Source organism: Chaetura pelagica, unplaced genomic scaffold (assembly GCF_000747805.2).
Source record: "Chaetura pelagica isolate M959 unplaced genomic scaffold, ChaPel_1.0 scaffold428, whole genome shotgun sequence".
NCBI classification, from domain to species: domain Eukaryota; kingdom Metazoa; phylum Chordata; class Aves; order Apodiformes; family Apodidae; genus Chaetura; species Chaetura pelagica.
The window spans coordinates 94,193-110,398 of record NW_009954311.1 but is presented as its reverse complement, the minus strand read 5'-3'; the positions used below and the strand labels follow the sequence as shown (position 1 = coordinate 110,398).

The 16,206-nt window shown below is 55.4% G+C and overlaps 1 protein-coding gene across 1 annotated transcript in view; it reads right to left on the bottom strand.

The window, feature by feature from the left end:
• Positions 1 to 13,317, bottom strand: part of LOC104394460 (apoptosis-enhancing nuclease-like) — a 17,841-nt gene extending 4,524 nt beyond the window's left edge. Inside the window, exon 1 of the mRNA XM_010004060.1 lies at positions 13,232 to 13,317. Within this exon, the coding sequence (XP_010002362.1) occupies positions 13,232 to 13,317 (86 nt within the window). The remainder of the gene's footprint in view (positions 1 to 13,231) is intronic.
• Between the last annotated feature and the right edge of the window lie 2,889 nt (positions 13,318 to 16,206).

Below are 16,206 nucleotides of genomic sequence, written 5' to 3'. Positions count from 1 at the left end.
CCTGGTCCCAGCCTGGGCAGAGCTCATTTTGTCTCCTATTACCATGAAGCTGGAGCTTGGTGTCCATCTTTGCAGGACTGGTTGCACCCATGTCCCCCTGGGCCTCTCTGTCCCCTCCCTGCCATGGGGGATGACTGGTGGGAATGAGGAGCTCTGGGGTAAGTTAACTCTGAGGAGGCAGCAAGGACCCAGCTTTGCTCCCTGGTCTTTGCCACGAGGGGTCTGAGAGCACTGCAGCCCTCTTGCTCCATTGCACAGGGCACCCCCCAGGACGTCTCATTTGCCTTGCCTCAATCCCCTCTGAAGAGAGCAAAGTGATCCATCCTCCGATGCTTGCCCAGTGCTTGGCTTCTCTGCTCAGCAGAGCTGAGCTAGGACTGGGAACATATTTCAGACTAGTGCTCTACCACCTTAAACATGAAGGGCAGGAAGGCACAAAGTCCGTGGATGTTTAACACTGCCTGTGGAAGCCAAGGGTTTCTGCAGGTCACTCAGCTGGGACCTTTGTGAAGAAATAAGGAGACTCCACAGGGTCTCGGTCAGTGAGTGCTCTCCTCTTTCCTGCTGTGTGCCCTTTATCCTTCAGCTGTATCTGCTCTTTGAATTCCTCATCTTGGACCAACTCGTGCAAAACCTCCAGGAAACCATACCCCTCCTGGCTAACGACTGGGATGGACTGGGTGAAGCAGCACCTGCCCAGCCTCTAGGACTGAAAAGGTGCTGAAAAGTCCTGCTTGGAAGACAGACCTTGGAGCACTAGCAGCCTCCCTCTGCCACTCTGTAAGAATTGTCTGTATGCCTTCAACATGGACAGACCTCCTCAACCACATCCTAGCAGATGCTGGAGCTACAGTGATGCTGCTGGGATGAGGAATGCTCCCAAAGCAGGAGGTGAGGGCGGATGATGCTGCCATGCAGCTCCTGACTTGCTCCCCATTTTCTGGCTCACCCCCAGGAGAGCAGTAAGCAATTATGGGCCACGCAGAAGCTTCATTATCGCCCTGTCGTGGCCTCATTTGACAAGACATTTTATTGCCAAACTTATTAAAAGTGAAACGTGTGGTTTCTGCACAGCAATTTCCTGTCTGCAGCGATAAGCCGGGCTCTGCCTGCTGTGTAATAAACAGTTATTGTTATGTACAGCTCTGGCTGGGGCAACCAGGAGGAGAGAGGGCCCAGCTCGTGTTAATTGTGATGGTTAATGAGATCTATTTTGGGACTGATGTGTGAGGAGGTGTGTGCCCTGTCCTGTTTTGGGTGCTGGCAACAAGAACTGGGCAGGGTCTGCTCCCTATGGCTCACAGGGACAGCACACCTGGAGAGGATTAATCTGAAAACCCCTCACTGGCCACATCTTGCTCCTTCATCATAGCCAGGAACAAAGGAGGGACCTGCTGCACACCCTCTCAGTGTGACACCCCCTCCTCTGCCCCCGAGCTACACTGATCCCACCCCTGTGTGAGGCTGGAGGGAGTCCCAAAACCCAGGGGGCTTTGCTTCAGCCCCCCCAAATCCTCCCATCTGCCTGAGAACTACCCCATCTGCAGCAGCATTTGCAGGCCATGATGGTGGCCAAAGCCCAGGACATCCATCATGTCACTTCCCCACCCTCCTACCCAGGTGGGTGCTGGAGCAGCAGGATCAATACATTCACAGAATCAGAATCTTAGGGGTTGGAAGGGACCTCAAAAGATCATCTAGTCCAACCCCCCTGCCAGAGCAGGGTCACCCAGAGCACATCACACAGGAATGTGTCCAGGCGGGTTTTGAATGTCTCCAGCAAAGGAGACTCCACAACCTCTCTGGGCAGCCTGTCCCAGGGCTCTGTCACTCTCACAGTAAAGAATTTTTTTTAGTTATTTCTGATGTTTAGGTGGAACCTCCTATGTTCCAGTTTGCACCCATTGTCCCTCATCCTATCACTGGATGTCACTGAAAAAAGCCTGGCTCTGTCCTCCTGACACTCACCCGTAACAGGTATTCCAAAGGCACAGTAACGTCACAGCAAAAACCTGATACAAAGCTGATAAATACAGCTTCATTTTGTCAGAAACAAAATGTCCTCGTTAGGTGTGCAGTCTGTATTTTGGTTTAATTATATCTTTTTAATCCGTTTTGAAAGGAAACAGCTTTTTTAACTGCAACATGTCAAAGCTGCTTTTACAAAAATCCTGATTGCTATTCCCCTCCCCACTCCCCCTGTTCCTGGCCAAAATAGTTAGTTGAACTCAACCTGGAACTGCATAACTTTTCCTTAAAAAAAAAAAAAAAAAAAAAAAAAGGTCAGAAAAATTCCTCTTGGCTCTGGGAGCCCTGTTAGTTATTTGTCAGCAGTCAAAACCCTGTTGGGTATTTCCCATCTGACTTCTTTTCTTAACAGCAGCTTTATTGGTCTGGGAATTAACAGCAGAAGATGTGATATTGCTATTCATTGCAGTCAGCCCAAATGCCACTCATCCCATCAAGCCACAGCTCCACAAAGCAAAACGCTTTGCAAAAAAGCAAAAAAGCTCCTTTCTCTGATGCACCTTTTTTTTTGGCAACCAAGGGGTATTTTACCCCCAATTTGCTCCCTACATCCTCCCAACCGTGCAGTGTGTGTTGCTATCCCCAAGCTTGGAGCCACACCAGGTCTCCCCCTGTATTTTTCCTGCTGCCCAGCTCAGCCTCTTGCTGGGTAAATTCCCCCTGTCGCCAGCCCAGGCCCTCGTTAATTTGTATTGTAGCGTGTGTTGGGGGCTGACGTGTAATTAGAGCTCCTGAAGCCTGTCTCATGCTGTAATTGCCATGACAGGGGCCACAGCATATCCGCTTGTTAATTAGTAAACCACAATATCCCGGGGGCTCGTTGAGAGCTGCCTTAATTGTATTTCAGCTGGAACAGAGGGATAATTACCCTTCAGTAGCGCTACCACTTTTTAATTCCTTAAAAAAAAAAAAAAAAAAGGGAAAAGAAAAAGAAAGCCCCAGATTCGGCTCCTCTTCATCTGGGTGATCTGGGTGGCAGCTGCCTGTCCCCTCAGCTGCCTGTCCCTCAGCTGCCTGGGGACCTGGTTATGTCCCCAGGTTGGCGGGGAAGGACCTTGGAGCTCAGCAGCCTGGGTACGGGATGCCAAGGGCTTTTCGTGGGGACATGCTCTTAGTCTGTCCTTCAAACTGGGGGTGGCTGAGCTGTCCCTGCTCAGAGAGTGTTTCTGTGTCCCTGCACGTGGGACTCCACCAGGATTCCCATTTGTGGGTGCAGGTTGGCTTGCTGGGAGTCCTGCTGCTGGGAATCCTGTTTGCTGGGAATCCCATCTTGGCTGGCAGGCAGCCCTTGGGCATCATCACCCCTGGGCACTGCCTGGGCTCCTGGCATGGGCTTGGAGGAACAGCCTGTGCCCAGGGAGGAGCAAGCCAAAGTCTCCAGGCTTCCCACCAAACAGAGAGGCTGATAGCCCCCCAAAATGTGAGTGGCTGCAGGGAGGAGGCTGCAGATCTGGAAGGGCCCAGTGTAACTGTACGTTGTTGCCGAGAGTGCTCTTGTGTTTCACGTCCCCAACACACTTGGAGCACCAGCATCGAGTGTCACCTCACTCTGCTTGGTGCTGGAGGTCTCTGCTCTAGCAAAAGCCCTGGTAAGCAGGGCCCCAGCCCCCTTGGCTTTGAAGGACAACAGAGGTGGTCCCTCCTTCTTGATCTTCTTGATTCCTTTTTTGACAAACCTTGCCAGGCAACTGGGAGTCTTCTGGGGTAAAAGCTTTTCCCTGCATGGGTATGAGTGTGTCTACATCTCTCACAGTTATCATGGGGGGACCAAGGAGCTTTGGTGTGAGATGAAGGAGGTGCTGAGTCTCAGCATCATCCTTCTGCATGCACTGCAAGCTCCAGAGCCTCTCTGTGCAGTGCCACAGGGGAGATACTAGGTGGTTCAGGATCATGGGAGAAGGTTAACCTAGGAAGAGGTGCTAACACACGACCTCCGTCCCTTTTCCTGAGCTTTTCCCCAAACTGGCAGTAAGAACTTGGTCACTATCAGCCCTGCTGATTCCTGCTGTTCAAAAAATTGTGTAATGGACAACTGGCCTTTGGGAGCCGCTTGTGAATTGGTTTAAATAACAGGTCTGGCTCTCTGCTGGGAAGCTACATGGAGGTCAGCCTTGAAGAAAACATCAGTATAGTGGCTCCAAGAATTGGCAGGAAGAAATAACTGAAGCAAAGAGCCTTGCACATAATTACAGCCTAAGAGCTACGGTGAGAACCTGACGACCTGAACCCATTTCCTAGGCTTTAGTGCAATCAACAGATTGACACTGCTGGGTCCTGAAGGCTGGTTTTTGGAAAACATGCACAGGGGTTGAATGCCAGAGCAGGTGGAGAAGCAGCACAAGTGCCTGTTCCAAAGTCTGGAGCTAGAAAAATGTCTCAAATGGCATGGAAGAACCAGATGGAGGCAGCCACTGGAACGCTCCACAAGTAATTGAGGGCACCTTCAAGGGTGAGCATGAGGTGGCTGCCCACCTCCAGGATGCTCTCCACTGCTGCCATGCAAGTCACTGTCATTAGAGCTGGGGAGGGAGGGAGTTTATAGCTGAATAACCACAACAACTTTGAACAAATTAAACAACATACTGCAGGTTAATTAGATTTCTTACCACTGCCTCCATTAACTTAGCCCTGTCTTCTGATTGTCAGGAGTGGATGGAGCCCCTTTGAAATTCACAGGTACTATCACTCAGAGATGTGGGTGGCTATGCCTCTTCCCAGGCAACCATAGAAGTGTGGGCACAGTTGGGAGATGCCACCTTCTCTGCTTGGAAGTCCCTTAGTGCAGCAGATGAGACCAAGTGAAGTCATCCTCCACCAGTGCAGGGGTTAGGCTGGATTTCCCCAGGTGCTATTTCAAACCCACCTTCTCCTAAGGTGATCTTTAAGAAAAATAGGTATTTCTGCAGCAGAGTCACTCCCTCATTATTCCACGGGGCGTCGTGTGAATTCAAATAAACAAAAGAGCCCCCTTCAACAGCATCTTAGAATGTGGCTTCATATTTTTAAACCAATTTCCTTTGGCCACGTCAGGGCCTGTTTTGTGTTTGCTAGACAATTATGTGGCTAATGAGGACAGCCATGGTTACATCAGGCGGGATTAGGAAGAATAAGGCTACAAATGTTGCAGTGCTGAAGACAACCACTAACTAATCAGGGCTTGGAGGGCACGGCCCAGGGGCTGGCTGCTTCTTGAAGGGCTCCTGGAGGTGTTTTGGAGGAGACGGAGAGAACAGTGAGCATCAAACAGTGGACAGGCTGGCCAGAAGGTGAGGACACTCCTGATCCCTTGCACGGTGGCTGTGCCCATGAGAAATGAGAAAGTCTGTTGATAATTCAGGATATTTAGGGAATGCCACGTCAAGCGTGTGACCCTGAGGTTACCCCGTGGAGGCAAAGGACACGAGCCCTCTGATGGAGCAGAAGGCTCCAGCCCCACAGGTCTCAGCAAAGTGGGTTCAAAAGCAGTGGGAGAACAGCCTTGCAACCAAGATCACTGAGAAACTGCTATTTTAGCTGCAGCCTTCCCATCCCAACCCTCTCATGGTCATCACGGAGCTTTGTGCTGCATTTCTGCTGCCTCCCACCCCTCTGAAGAGCATGAGGAAGGAAGGCAGGGAGGGTGCCTGGTGTTGCAGTGAGATCCTGCTCCCCGGCTCACCAGCCAGACGTGAGCAGCCAGCCCTGGCCCTCAGGTGTCTCCTCTCCCTCCAGATCTTCAGCCTCCTGCTCCACCACTCTCAGCCATCCAGACCAGCCCTTGCTGCTGTACAGCTGTGCTGGTGCTCCCTGCCAGGGCCACAACTCATGTTCAATTAATTCCTGCAGGCAGAGCATCCCACACCATTCCACTGGGAAAGCAGCCTGGGTGGCTGTGCCAGTGCCCAGAGAGGTTTTGCTTTTTGCCCTTCAGACCCTCTTCCTCCTGAACCCTGTCCCACGTTTGGGCTGCATCTTCTACAAGAGCCTCTGGGCTGAAGCAAACCAGGTTTGCCTGCGGATGGGTGGATGCACAGCCATGATGGCAGCAGAGGTCCTGCCACACGTCCATCTTGAGACCTGAGCAGGAGGTTGTCCAGACCCAGTATCTGAGGTGTCAACCACTCTTAGACCACACTTCTGTGCCAGCCTTCCCATGTGCCCTCAGGTGGGATTCTTCCACCCTGCAGGCAGCTCCTTGCTCCTCCTCCCACCCTTTCTGTTGCCATTTTGCTGCCATTTGCAGATTCTCCAGCATTTAGTCCCAAAGCTCAGTCTCAGTGTCCAGCTGTCCACCGAGTCATGCCAAGGTCCAGTGACCAAGGAGAAGCATGCACAGCTCATGGAGACATCCTAAACCCTCTTGCTGATTCTGCTCCATGCCTGGTCCCAGGGTCCCAGCGCAACCCAGACCTTGGTGCTGCAAGGACCCTGCTCACTCCTTCCCTGTTCCTGCTGTGCCCACCTGCCTGTGTTAACCATCCACATCTCTAGAAGAAGATGGCACGTGTGCTGAAGAGCCTCCCTTGAGCACAGCCACTGGATCGCACTCTGGATGACTAATTTGCACCCTAATTGGTGTGGAAACGAATGCCAGAAAGCGCTGGAATACCAAGAATTGAAGCTCTCCATCTTGGCTTCCTTTAGGGAAATGGTTTTAATTAAGAGTCTATCTTGCAAAGAGAGATAATTTCCAGCTACGTGTTGAAACAGGACCCTGGGTGGAGGCTGTGGCTGAGACTGGTGTCTTCTCCTCACTGGATCCACTTGCCTGTTGCAAAGCAGATCTGGGGTGCAGGTTCCTCAGACCTCTGCAACTCCAGGGCTTAGCCAGCCCTGTCTATACCTGTAGGACATTCCTGTGATGCACCTTCCCATTTTTGCCCACACATTGGGCCCCACCAGCAGCAGCTCCCTTCAGAAGTGGTTGCGTTAGCTGCAGGAGGCCATTTTAGCAGCCTGTACTGACTCCGGTGGTGTTGACTCTGTGCCTATGATTTCCACCAGTATTTGCCTTCTGGTTGTTCAAACTTTGTGTCAGCCAGTGATTAACCTTGAGCTCTCCACTGGGGCTTTCCCCTGGTGTTTTTGCTCTGTGCAAGCAGTCACATCCCAGCTCCCTGTGGCGAGTGGTCCCAGCTGTCCCACGCATCTAACACCCCTTCCTGCCCTGGCGGGTGGGAGCATGCCAGGAGGGGTTACATGTGGCAGGGAAACTGGAGTGGTTTGGTGTGGCTTTGCTGGGTGTGCTGGAGCACAGGGCACTGAGGGAGACACTTGGCAAGCACTGGCATGGATGGGAAGGGGAGTTGGGGTTTCAGCCTGCCATGGAGAGCTGCTGACCCTGGAGCTGCTGCCTTCAGAGCACGGCTTGCATTGAGGTGCCCCAGCCCCTTCCCCATGGCCTCACCGTGCACAGCTGTTCCTTTAGAAAGAGCTGTTGCCATGGTTTTTCCAAAGAAAACACATCTCTCCCCCCTTTCCCCACCACCACCGCTCCCCACCGCCTTAACCTTGTGACAGCAGTGATGACGCGGCTCCCTGAGAAAGGCCACTTCACGTAACTATGGTAACAATTAGCTTTCTCTTGATTTTACCTCGGGGGTGATGCTAGGGAGAGGGACCCAGAGCTGCTCTCTGGGAGTTGGTCCTTCCCCCAGCCTTGTGTCCAGAGCCATGGCTGGCACAAGCCACCTCTCCACTGTGGCATCCTGGGCAGATGCCTCACTTGGACACAGCGATGTCCATTGCCCACCTCTATCTTAGTTGGCAGGGACAAGCCCCCTGTGTCCTGTATAGCAGAATGTGCCCCAGGACCCTACACCAGCTCTAAGCATCTCAGCAAGGTTCTGCTGGCCTTCAGCAGCGGATGGTGTGGGGAGCTGAGGGGAGCATCACCCAAAGCATGGGGAGGAATGGGAGCATCTGCATCCCCCAGGCTCACCCCAGAAGCGTGAGGAAAGGAAGGGAGGAAGCAGCCAGGTGTGCTGGAGAAGGGTTGGGACCCAGCTGGGATTTTGGGGCTGGGAGCATGGCAGGGGCATCTGTAGCCTGGCTGAGTGGTCTGCAGTGGTGCCCCTGCTCCCAGCAGTGAGCAGGTAAACATGGGGTGAAGCTGCTCCTTGGGTATATCAGAGTCACAGCTGTGACTGCAGAGACTAAAATAAACGTTTGCCTGCTTTTTATTCCTCCAAGCCCAGCAGAGCCCACTCAGAGGCAGGAGTGGAGCTGGAGTCTATTCTTAGCCCTGCAGGGAAAGGAGCGGGAGTCCCTGTGCTGTCACTGCACAGGGTTGAGGGCTGCAGGGTCCCATCCCCTCCTGGTCCCCTGGAGCCTGGCCCAGCCCCAGGGAGCACTGAGGCAGGAGGGACTGCACCCAGAGAGGGACAAACTCCGGCTTTTGGCCAAAGAGGAGCTGGGGAGACAGCGTCAGGGAGGGATGTCCCAGCACCTCTCCCAGCATCCTTGCAGGATTCAGCATCCCCAGGGAGCAGCTGCAGCAGAGGTGGCTTTGGAAGAGGTCCCTGCTCTTGCAAATCTGCTTTTCTGCCTGGGCACTGGGATAGTGGGGGACTTCAAGTTCCATCTCCTGCTGCCTTCAGGGACAGGAGGTTTAAGGGGAGTTCAGGGGTCTGAGCTGAGAGTCACCCCTCACTCTGTGTTGTGCTGGGACCAGACCTGCTTTGCCCAGCTCTGGCCAGGAGCTGCTGCTTCCCACCCCAGCGTTTCCCAGTGCTTTCCATGTGTGCTCCAGACCATGGTGGCCAGGGAGCCACTAACCACCAGCATCACCCCATCCCTGCATCGCACTGGGGGGCCTGCTCAGAAACGCAGGGAGGTGCTGGGTGACCCCCAGCCTCATCCAGGGGAGCAGGGAGCACAGCACAGGGAGAAAAACACCCACGGGCGGGCAAACCACAGCCAGCCCAGCGCTTGGCTCCTCTCTCCATCCCAGACCTGCAAGGATCAGGGCAGGATGAGGGGCGGGCAGGGATGCAGCTGTGCACGGGGGGCCACGGGGAAGAAGCCCTGGCTCCATAGCAACAGGTACTCGCCACGTAATGGAGTCCTTTCCGCTCGGCCTCCGCAGCCGCCAGCCTTGTTCGCATGGCCATAAATAATTCAATTTTCTCATTCACACACATGAATGCTGCGGGCTGGGGCTCCGGGTGTGCTCAGCCTCCATCTGTCTGGGGGGAAAAGGGGGAGGTAGGGCCTGATAATAGACCCCAGCGTTTGTTTAACATGGATGAGTGTGGCCAGATGGCCTGGGGATGGGAGGTGGGGATGGGGAGGTCGGAGGTGAGGGATGCTCTGAGGTTTTCCTGGCACCCTGAGCATCTCCTGCATGAGGAGGGGAGGAGAGCAGGGGACTGGCATGGGGATGAACTCTAGCACCTCCAAATCAACACACACCTCCAAATCAGCCTTGAAGATGTGGACTTTTGGGCTGGGAGTGGGTTATGTGAGTGCAGAAAGCCCGTTCTCACATTGTGTTTTTGGCACCTTCCCAACAGAGAAGAAGGGATGGGAGAAGGGTCACACTGTGCTGAGGATAGCCCTGATCCCTGGTGAGACCCTGAGCTGGGAGCATGGGAGTCAATCCAGAACTGAGATAATTCATCTGGAGATGGTGAAGGGGAAGGGGCAAGGGGTACTGCTGCTCACTGTCCCATCTTGTGCTGCTGGGCAGGGATCAGCAGCCCCCAAAACAACCCCAAAGAATAACAGCCCCAGTGATGCAGAGACACCCTGCAGCTCGCTAATGCAATTAGCAGGCTCAGGGCCACCCCTTGGCAGGGACACAGCAGGCCTGGCAGGAGAAAACAAGGGAATTAGCAGGGTTAGGAGGCTGCACTTGAAAAGCTTGCATGTTGCTGCTGAAGAGCCAGAATCCGCTGCGTGCACAAGACGAGCTGGGCTGGGAGGCAAGGGATGCTGGCTACTGCCCAGTGGCAGCAGTTCCTTGCTTTTTCCCCCCTTGGCTTGGTCACAGTCCAGCCCAAAGCGTGTCAAGGGCAGTGTGAAAGCTGGTATCTCCATCCCCTCTTGGTGTCTGACTGGAGGGAGCCGTTGCTCCAGCACACGGTGACAGCCTGAGCCTTGGGTGGGCTCAGACCCAGTGAGAAAATACAGACCAGCAAGGAGCCTTGAAGGTGGAACTGGTCACTTCACCTTAACTCTGCCTCTCATGGGGGAAGGTTTGGGCTTCTCACCACTGGAGCAAGGTCCTGACCTCATTCACCACCCAGAGAAATCCCCATAGGAGACCCCACTCCTGCTTAAGGCAGTGACAAGCAGGCACTTAGCTTCCAGTTCAGTCACTGTCTCTAATTGAAGCCTACAGAGCTGGAAAAGGGAATTCAGATGCTGCCAGAAGGAGGGTCAGGAGAGGAGCCTGAGCTCTGGCAGTGTTATCCGTCACCAGCATTGGAAGAGTTTCCCCTGTGGGAATGGGGGGAGGTGGAAGCTCCTGAGAGTGTAACCAGCCCTCGCTGGCATTTCCCAGCACCGCCGCCTATTTGGGTACAACACGTGTGTTTGTCTGTGTATTTGGGTGCCCTCACATACAGGCATGGATTCTCTTCTGGGTACATGCTCTCACTGGATTTTGAAGCAGTAAAGATCTCCTAGATAGCACATGTCTGGACCATTAGGCATCGCCAGCCACAACTCCTCCCTCATGTCATACATCCCCTGCCTGCTCCATGTGTCCATCCACAAAGATCTGAGCAAGACCCCACAGCCTGGGACTGCTCAGCTTGACTTGCACCTTTTAGCATCACTGGAACAACAGGCAGTCCTCTCTCCTGCCCATCTAGTATTTAATTAACTCCTGCTTTCCACACCTGCTACTCAAGCAGCTCCTGCCCCACACACAGTGCAGGGGGGCAGGAGCCTGACTCTGTGCCTGGGAGCAGACTCCCCCCAGCAGCTCTCTCCCGTGGGTCCTGCACCCTCCGAGCATCCCCTCAGGAGCTGCCCATGGAGCAGCAGCTTCAGCCTACCCAAAGCTCCCCCAGCTTGCCAGCTGTGCCTGTAGAATGACTTGGAGCAATGAGGGGAGCAAAGGCTCCAGAGCATCCTGGGGGTCCACGGGCACTCCCCCCCAGTCTCCCAGGCCACGTGCCGGGAGGTGCAGGCTGTGCCCCTGTGCTTTGGCTGCTGCCAAATGGACCAAAAGATGTGAAGGCCACCCAGAGATTTCCACCCATTACTTTTTATTTTACCTCTCTCACCCCAAAACCAGGCCCAGCCTAAACCCTCAGCATCTTTTGAAGGAGGGATGGCACAAACATACCACTGCTTATTCCTTCAGCTCCCAGTGCTGCAGAAGCACAATGTGGAGATCCCAGCTCCAGCAGGCTCCTCTCTCCCAGGGTGCCAGGGGCAGCTGCATCCTTGGCTTCACCCTGGTCCTCAAGGATGGACCATAGAGTCGCTGAAGCATGGTCCCCTACCCTGTGGGCCCCATGTCCCCATGACATCTGTCCCTGGGAAGGCTGCAGAGGCAGCCCAGGCTACTAGCCATGGGGTTTGCCTGAATCCCCTAGCTCCCATCGTGGCCACCCCTGAGGGACCAGTTGCTCTGTGGCTGCTGGTAGTCCATGAGGGCTCCTGTGGATCTGGGTCTGTAGGCAGTGGTGGGCTTGGGAAGACCTGCAAGGGCTGCCTGGTGGGAGCTGCCAAGGAGTTTGGTGACTTGCACAGTCACCACTGGGATATGTCCTGTGGGAAAGGACACAGCACATCTCCACCTTGCTCTTCTCTGAGCTTCTCCCAGGTCTCAGACCATTTTTCTATCCTGCTCCCTGCCTACACATCCAAGTGGCACTGAATGGATGTACTTACCTGCTGCTTGCCCCATCAGAGCTGTAAGAACAGGGGGACAAAGCCCTGAGGACCAGGCAGAGATGGTCCTTCTTCCTCCCAAGATGAGGAACGCAGCTCCTCTACCCCTGCCCCTGCTTGCTTCTACAGTGTGCACCACAGCTCCTGGCATCACCCGTGGCTCCTGGCATCACCCACAGTCCCTCAGGGCTTGGCCTTGGTGGATTTCAGGTGCCCAGCATGGTACCAGCTCTGAGGGTCCCCTTGGTAAGGACCACAACAGAGATAAGGAAATGCCCAAGGCTCTTGCCTGGGGGGTGACATAGAAGGACAGCAGATGCCCAGAGGTGGGCATCTTCTGGGATGGTCTGGGAAAGTCGACTAGCAGGGGATGAAGACCCTCACACCCAGGGCAGGAGCATCCCAGCCCTTTTATGGGAGCAGGGATTTGCCACCTCAGGGTTTTCTTGTCCCAGGGGTTGTCCTGTCTTCTGGAATAATCCCTGTGTCCTGCCTGCAGGTGTGGGGAAGGTGGCAGGGTCCCGGATGGGAGTTGTCTGTCCAGGGTTTGGATTCCTGGGGGACATCGGCGGGGTGCAGCCCCGAGTGCCGGCGGCGGCGTCTGGAGCTGCAGCCCGGCGGTGTCCCCGGCGGGACGGGGGTCGCGGGGCGCAGCCTTACCTGGGGGGAACCTCTGCGGGGAGCGGGTGCGGGACCCGGCTGGTTTTTGGTGGGATGGAGGGTCTTGAGGGCTGCAGGTCCCCCCGTTCTCAGGTGCGGAGACAATAGCCAGGGCTCCTGTTGCAGCTGCAGACTGTCTCTTTAAACCCCTCACCAGCCCACAGGTGGCCCTGTCACCACCGTGGTCATCCATGACGTCATCAGGAGGGAGGGAAGAGGGAGGAGGAGGGGGGGAAAGACGCGATCCCCCTCCACAGCAAAAGTCCCCGAGCGCCCATGGCAACAGATTGCAAATGTCACTGCGCATCAGCCGGGAGGAGGCTGACACGGGGGGGAACAGGGCTGTCACGCCACGGGTGGCACGGATGGGACAGGGCTGTCACCCTATGGGTGGCACGGGGGGGACACGAGGGTCTCTCCCGCCGGTGGGTGCAGAGGAGGGGACAGGGCTGTCCATGGGTGGCATGGGGAGGACAGGGCTGTCACCTTGCGGGGGATGCAAGGGGGACACACGGGGTATCGCACAGACAGGTGGCACGGGCGGGTCACAGGGCTGCCCCCCCTAACGTCTGGGTGACACGGAAATAACGGGGCTGTCACCCACTGGTGGGTGCAGGGGGGGACAGGGCTGTCACCCTGCACAGGGGGCTGTGGGCTGAGCAGGTGTGGAGCAGCCAGGTGCCCCCTGCAGGGGTGGGTGCTGCTGTCCCCTTACCCCGGAGGGTGCAGGTCCCGGCCTGTCCCCTGCGCTTTGGGGATCCCCTTTAGCGAGCGCTGGCACCAGGTACCAGCCATCTCCATGGGCGCCTGGGAAGACCAGGTACCCCAGTGCCCCCCAGCTCCTGCCCCGGGTCCTGCCTGGGCTTTGCCCCTGCAGCAGGACATTCTGCAAAGGCCAGGAGAGTTTCAGAAGGTGTTTAAAGCAGATCTCACCTTCAGCCAGAGATAAGACGACCCCAGGAGGAAGAAAAGGGTCCCCAGCCCCACACCCACAGACCTCAGACCTGCAGACCCCATCCCAGGGGTGATGCTCACATTCACAGTCTGCAAAAGCCACCCAGGTACACTTCAGAGCCCCTGGCACCAGGCAAAAGGAGAGCAAGGGATGCTCTGATGGCCAGAAAGGTTTCCTTTGTGCTGCAAAGGTCCATGGGTGCTCAGCCTTCCAATTTGGCTTTGACAGAGAGTGATACTGGTGGGACCTGCCCAGTGTGGGGAGAGGGGCTGCAGCCTGGGGATTCTTGGTGGGGCTGAGGAGCCATCAGTCCTGCCTACAATAGACAGGACCTTTTAATCCCCTTTATAAAACCATGTGCAAATGTGTAAGTGGATCCACATGCAAGGAGAGCCTCAAACTCTGCAAACATGAATAAAGTCACCTCCAGGCTTAGAGCAGAACTGAATACTGAATTACATCCTGTTTTATTGGAAAAAATGAGAGACATCTGAGGTCTCCCTCTGCTCTTTTCTAACACCAACAAGACCTTCCCCAGCTGAAGGTTGTCACTACCATCATTAGGATGCTTCACCCTAAAAAACTCCCTGGAGACAGCTGGTTGCTGCAGAGTGGCTGCATTCAGCCCTACACACCTTGGCATGGGGCTGAAGCATTGCTCCCCATGCCGGGCTCTTGTGCAAACTTCACCCTCTTTTAAAATATATATATTAATTGATTAGTTTATTTATTTGTTTTCCCCACCCTTGGCATAACAGGGAAGTTGTCAGCTACAGAGCTCAGGGGCCGTGGAAGGGGGACAGCAATGCTCAGGACCTGGAGGGTTTTCTTCCTCCACAAGCATCTCTGTGAGGAGATGGTCCAGCTTTTCCCACAGCAGTTTCATGCTGGGCGTTGTGTCTGACTGGTGGGACAGGACAGAAGCAGCTCATCCCTGTGATCTGCCCAGTGCTGCTTTCCTCACACACCCTCTCTAATCTCAGGAAAGCAGCTGTGGGATCCAGAGCTGGGAGGCTCTTGGTAAACAGCAAAAGCAAGAACAGCAGAAGGATCCTGGCTTCAGAAATGGGAGAAATAATCCAAACCAAACCAGCCCAAATGGGCTGTGATAATAATTAAAAAAAAAAAATATTTTTAACCCACCTGCTGGATCTGGAGGAATAGGGTGGAGGTGGATGGATGGATGGATGGATGGATGGATGGATGGATGGATGGATGTGGCACTGGCAGGAGGTGAGGCTGGTGATGTTGCTCCCATACTGGGGCTCACTGTGAAGGCAGGACCATCCTGTTCCTCCAGCTGCTGGCAAAGCCAGGATAAGGGACTTCTCCCTATGGGGGGGAACTACTCATTTCTCAACAAAGTGACACACTCAGGCCATTTTGAGTGCCAAAAGGGGATCTGCATACTGGAGAAGCTGGAGTGGGAAGCTGAGAGCTGGACAAGGGGTGAATTGGGTGAGGGACCCCCCTGACCACCCTGGCTGTGGGTTCTGACCCAGGTAAAGCAGGGCTGCTCTTTAAAAGCTGCTTCATCTTCCCAAACCAGCCCAATGAGACCCAAAGCCGTGGATCTGCAGTGGGCTCTGGCTTGGGGACATGTAGCTGGGCACTCCCCCTCCCCACTGTCCTCCAGCAGGTCAGGCTGGCAGCAGCCACATGTCACTTGTCCCCACCAGCGCCAGACCCCTGAGGAGCAGCATGGAACTCGGTGGGAGGTGGGAAAACACGGCTGGTGAAACACCCCAGGAGCCCTGAGCCTTCAGCATCCATCTGGGGGGCCCAGCCCTTTGACCCCCCCCAACCCCCCGCCTGCTGCCTCCCCCGGGGCCAAAATAAACAGGGACTAACTTTGCCCCCAGCCTTGTGCCCACGACGAGTTTTATTGCTCGTGATGCAAATCCCTGCGGATGCATGAAATGGCTCCAGCAAGGGTCCCCCGACCCCCTCCCCAGCACCAGGGGGGCCGCGGCCGTGGGGGAGATGGCGGTGATGAAGTTATTAGCTCCGGAAGCACTAATTGCTGCTGTATTAATGGCTCTTTTGTCCGGCGAGCTGCCTTTCAGTGTACGTGTGCTGGGCGGTTGTTTTTCTGCCAGCTGCTGTGTGGTTGGATGCTCTTCGGTATTTAGTTTGATCCTATTAAGGTGGATCTCAATTAATTAGGCAGGAGGCAGCGAGACAAAGAGAGACTCCGGGGCCATTCATTTCAGTCTTGTCATCGCGCCTTCTGCAGCCGGGAGGCAGCGGGAGAGCGGGAAGGGACGTGGGATACAGGATACAGGATACAGGATGTGAAAGCGCTGGGAGATGGGAACAGGGAGGGCAAGGTGGGGTGGCAGCAGGGTCCCCTAAAGATCTCCGGGTCCCCTGCCCACTGGCTGGGACTGTGAGGCAGGCTGACCTCCCCCAGCCCTGCGGAAAGGCAGATGCAGCCACCGGGTCCTACCCCCTGGGACTGTGGGGTCCTGCTCCACCCAAAAGCATCCCCTCAGATATACGGGGGATCTCTGGCAATTCCAACGGCGAGAGCTTTAGGTGAGGCAGGAGCACCCACCCTGCCTCCCCGCGCTGGGCACCGGGTCTGCATCCCTGCGGTGCTGCCCCAAGGGACGGGGCAGCCCCCGGGGGGCTCTGCAGCCCCCGGGTTGAGCCTCCTGCCCTGGTCCCCCCGCTCCCAGCTGCCGCACCCTCCGCGGAGGGGCTCCAAGAGCTGCAGCGGTGGGTCAGCCTCG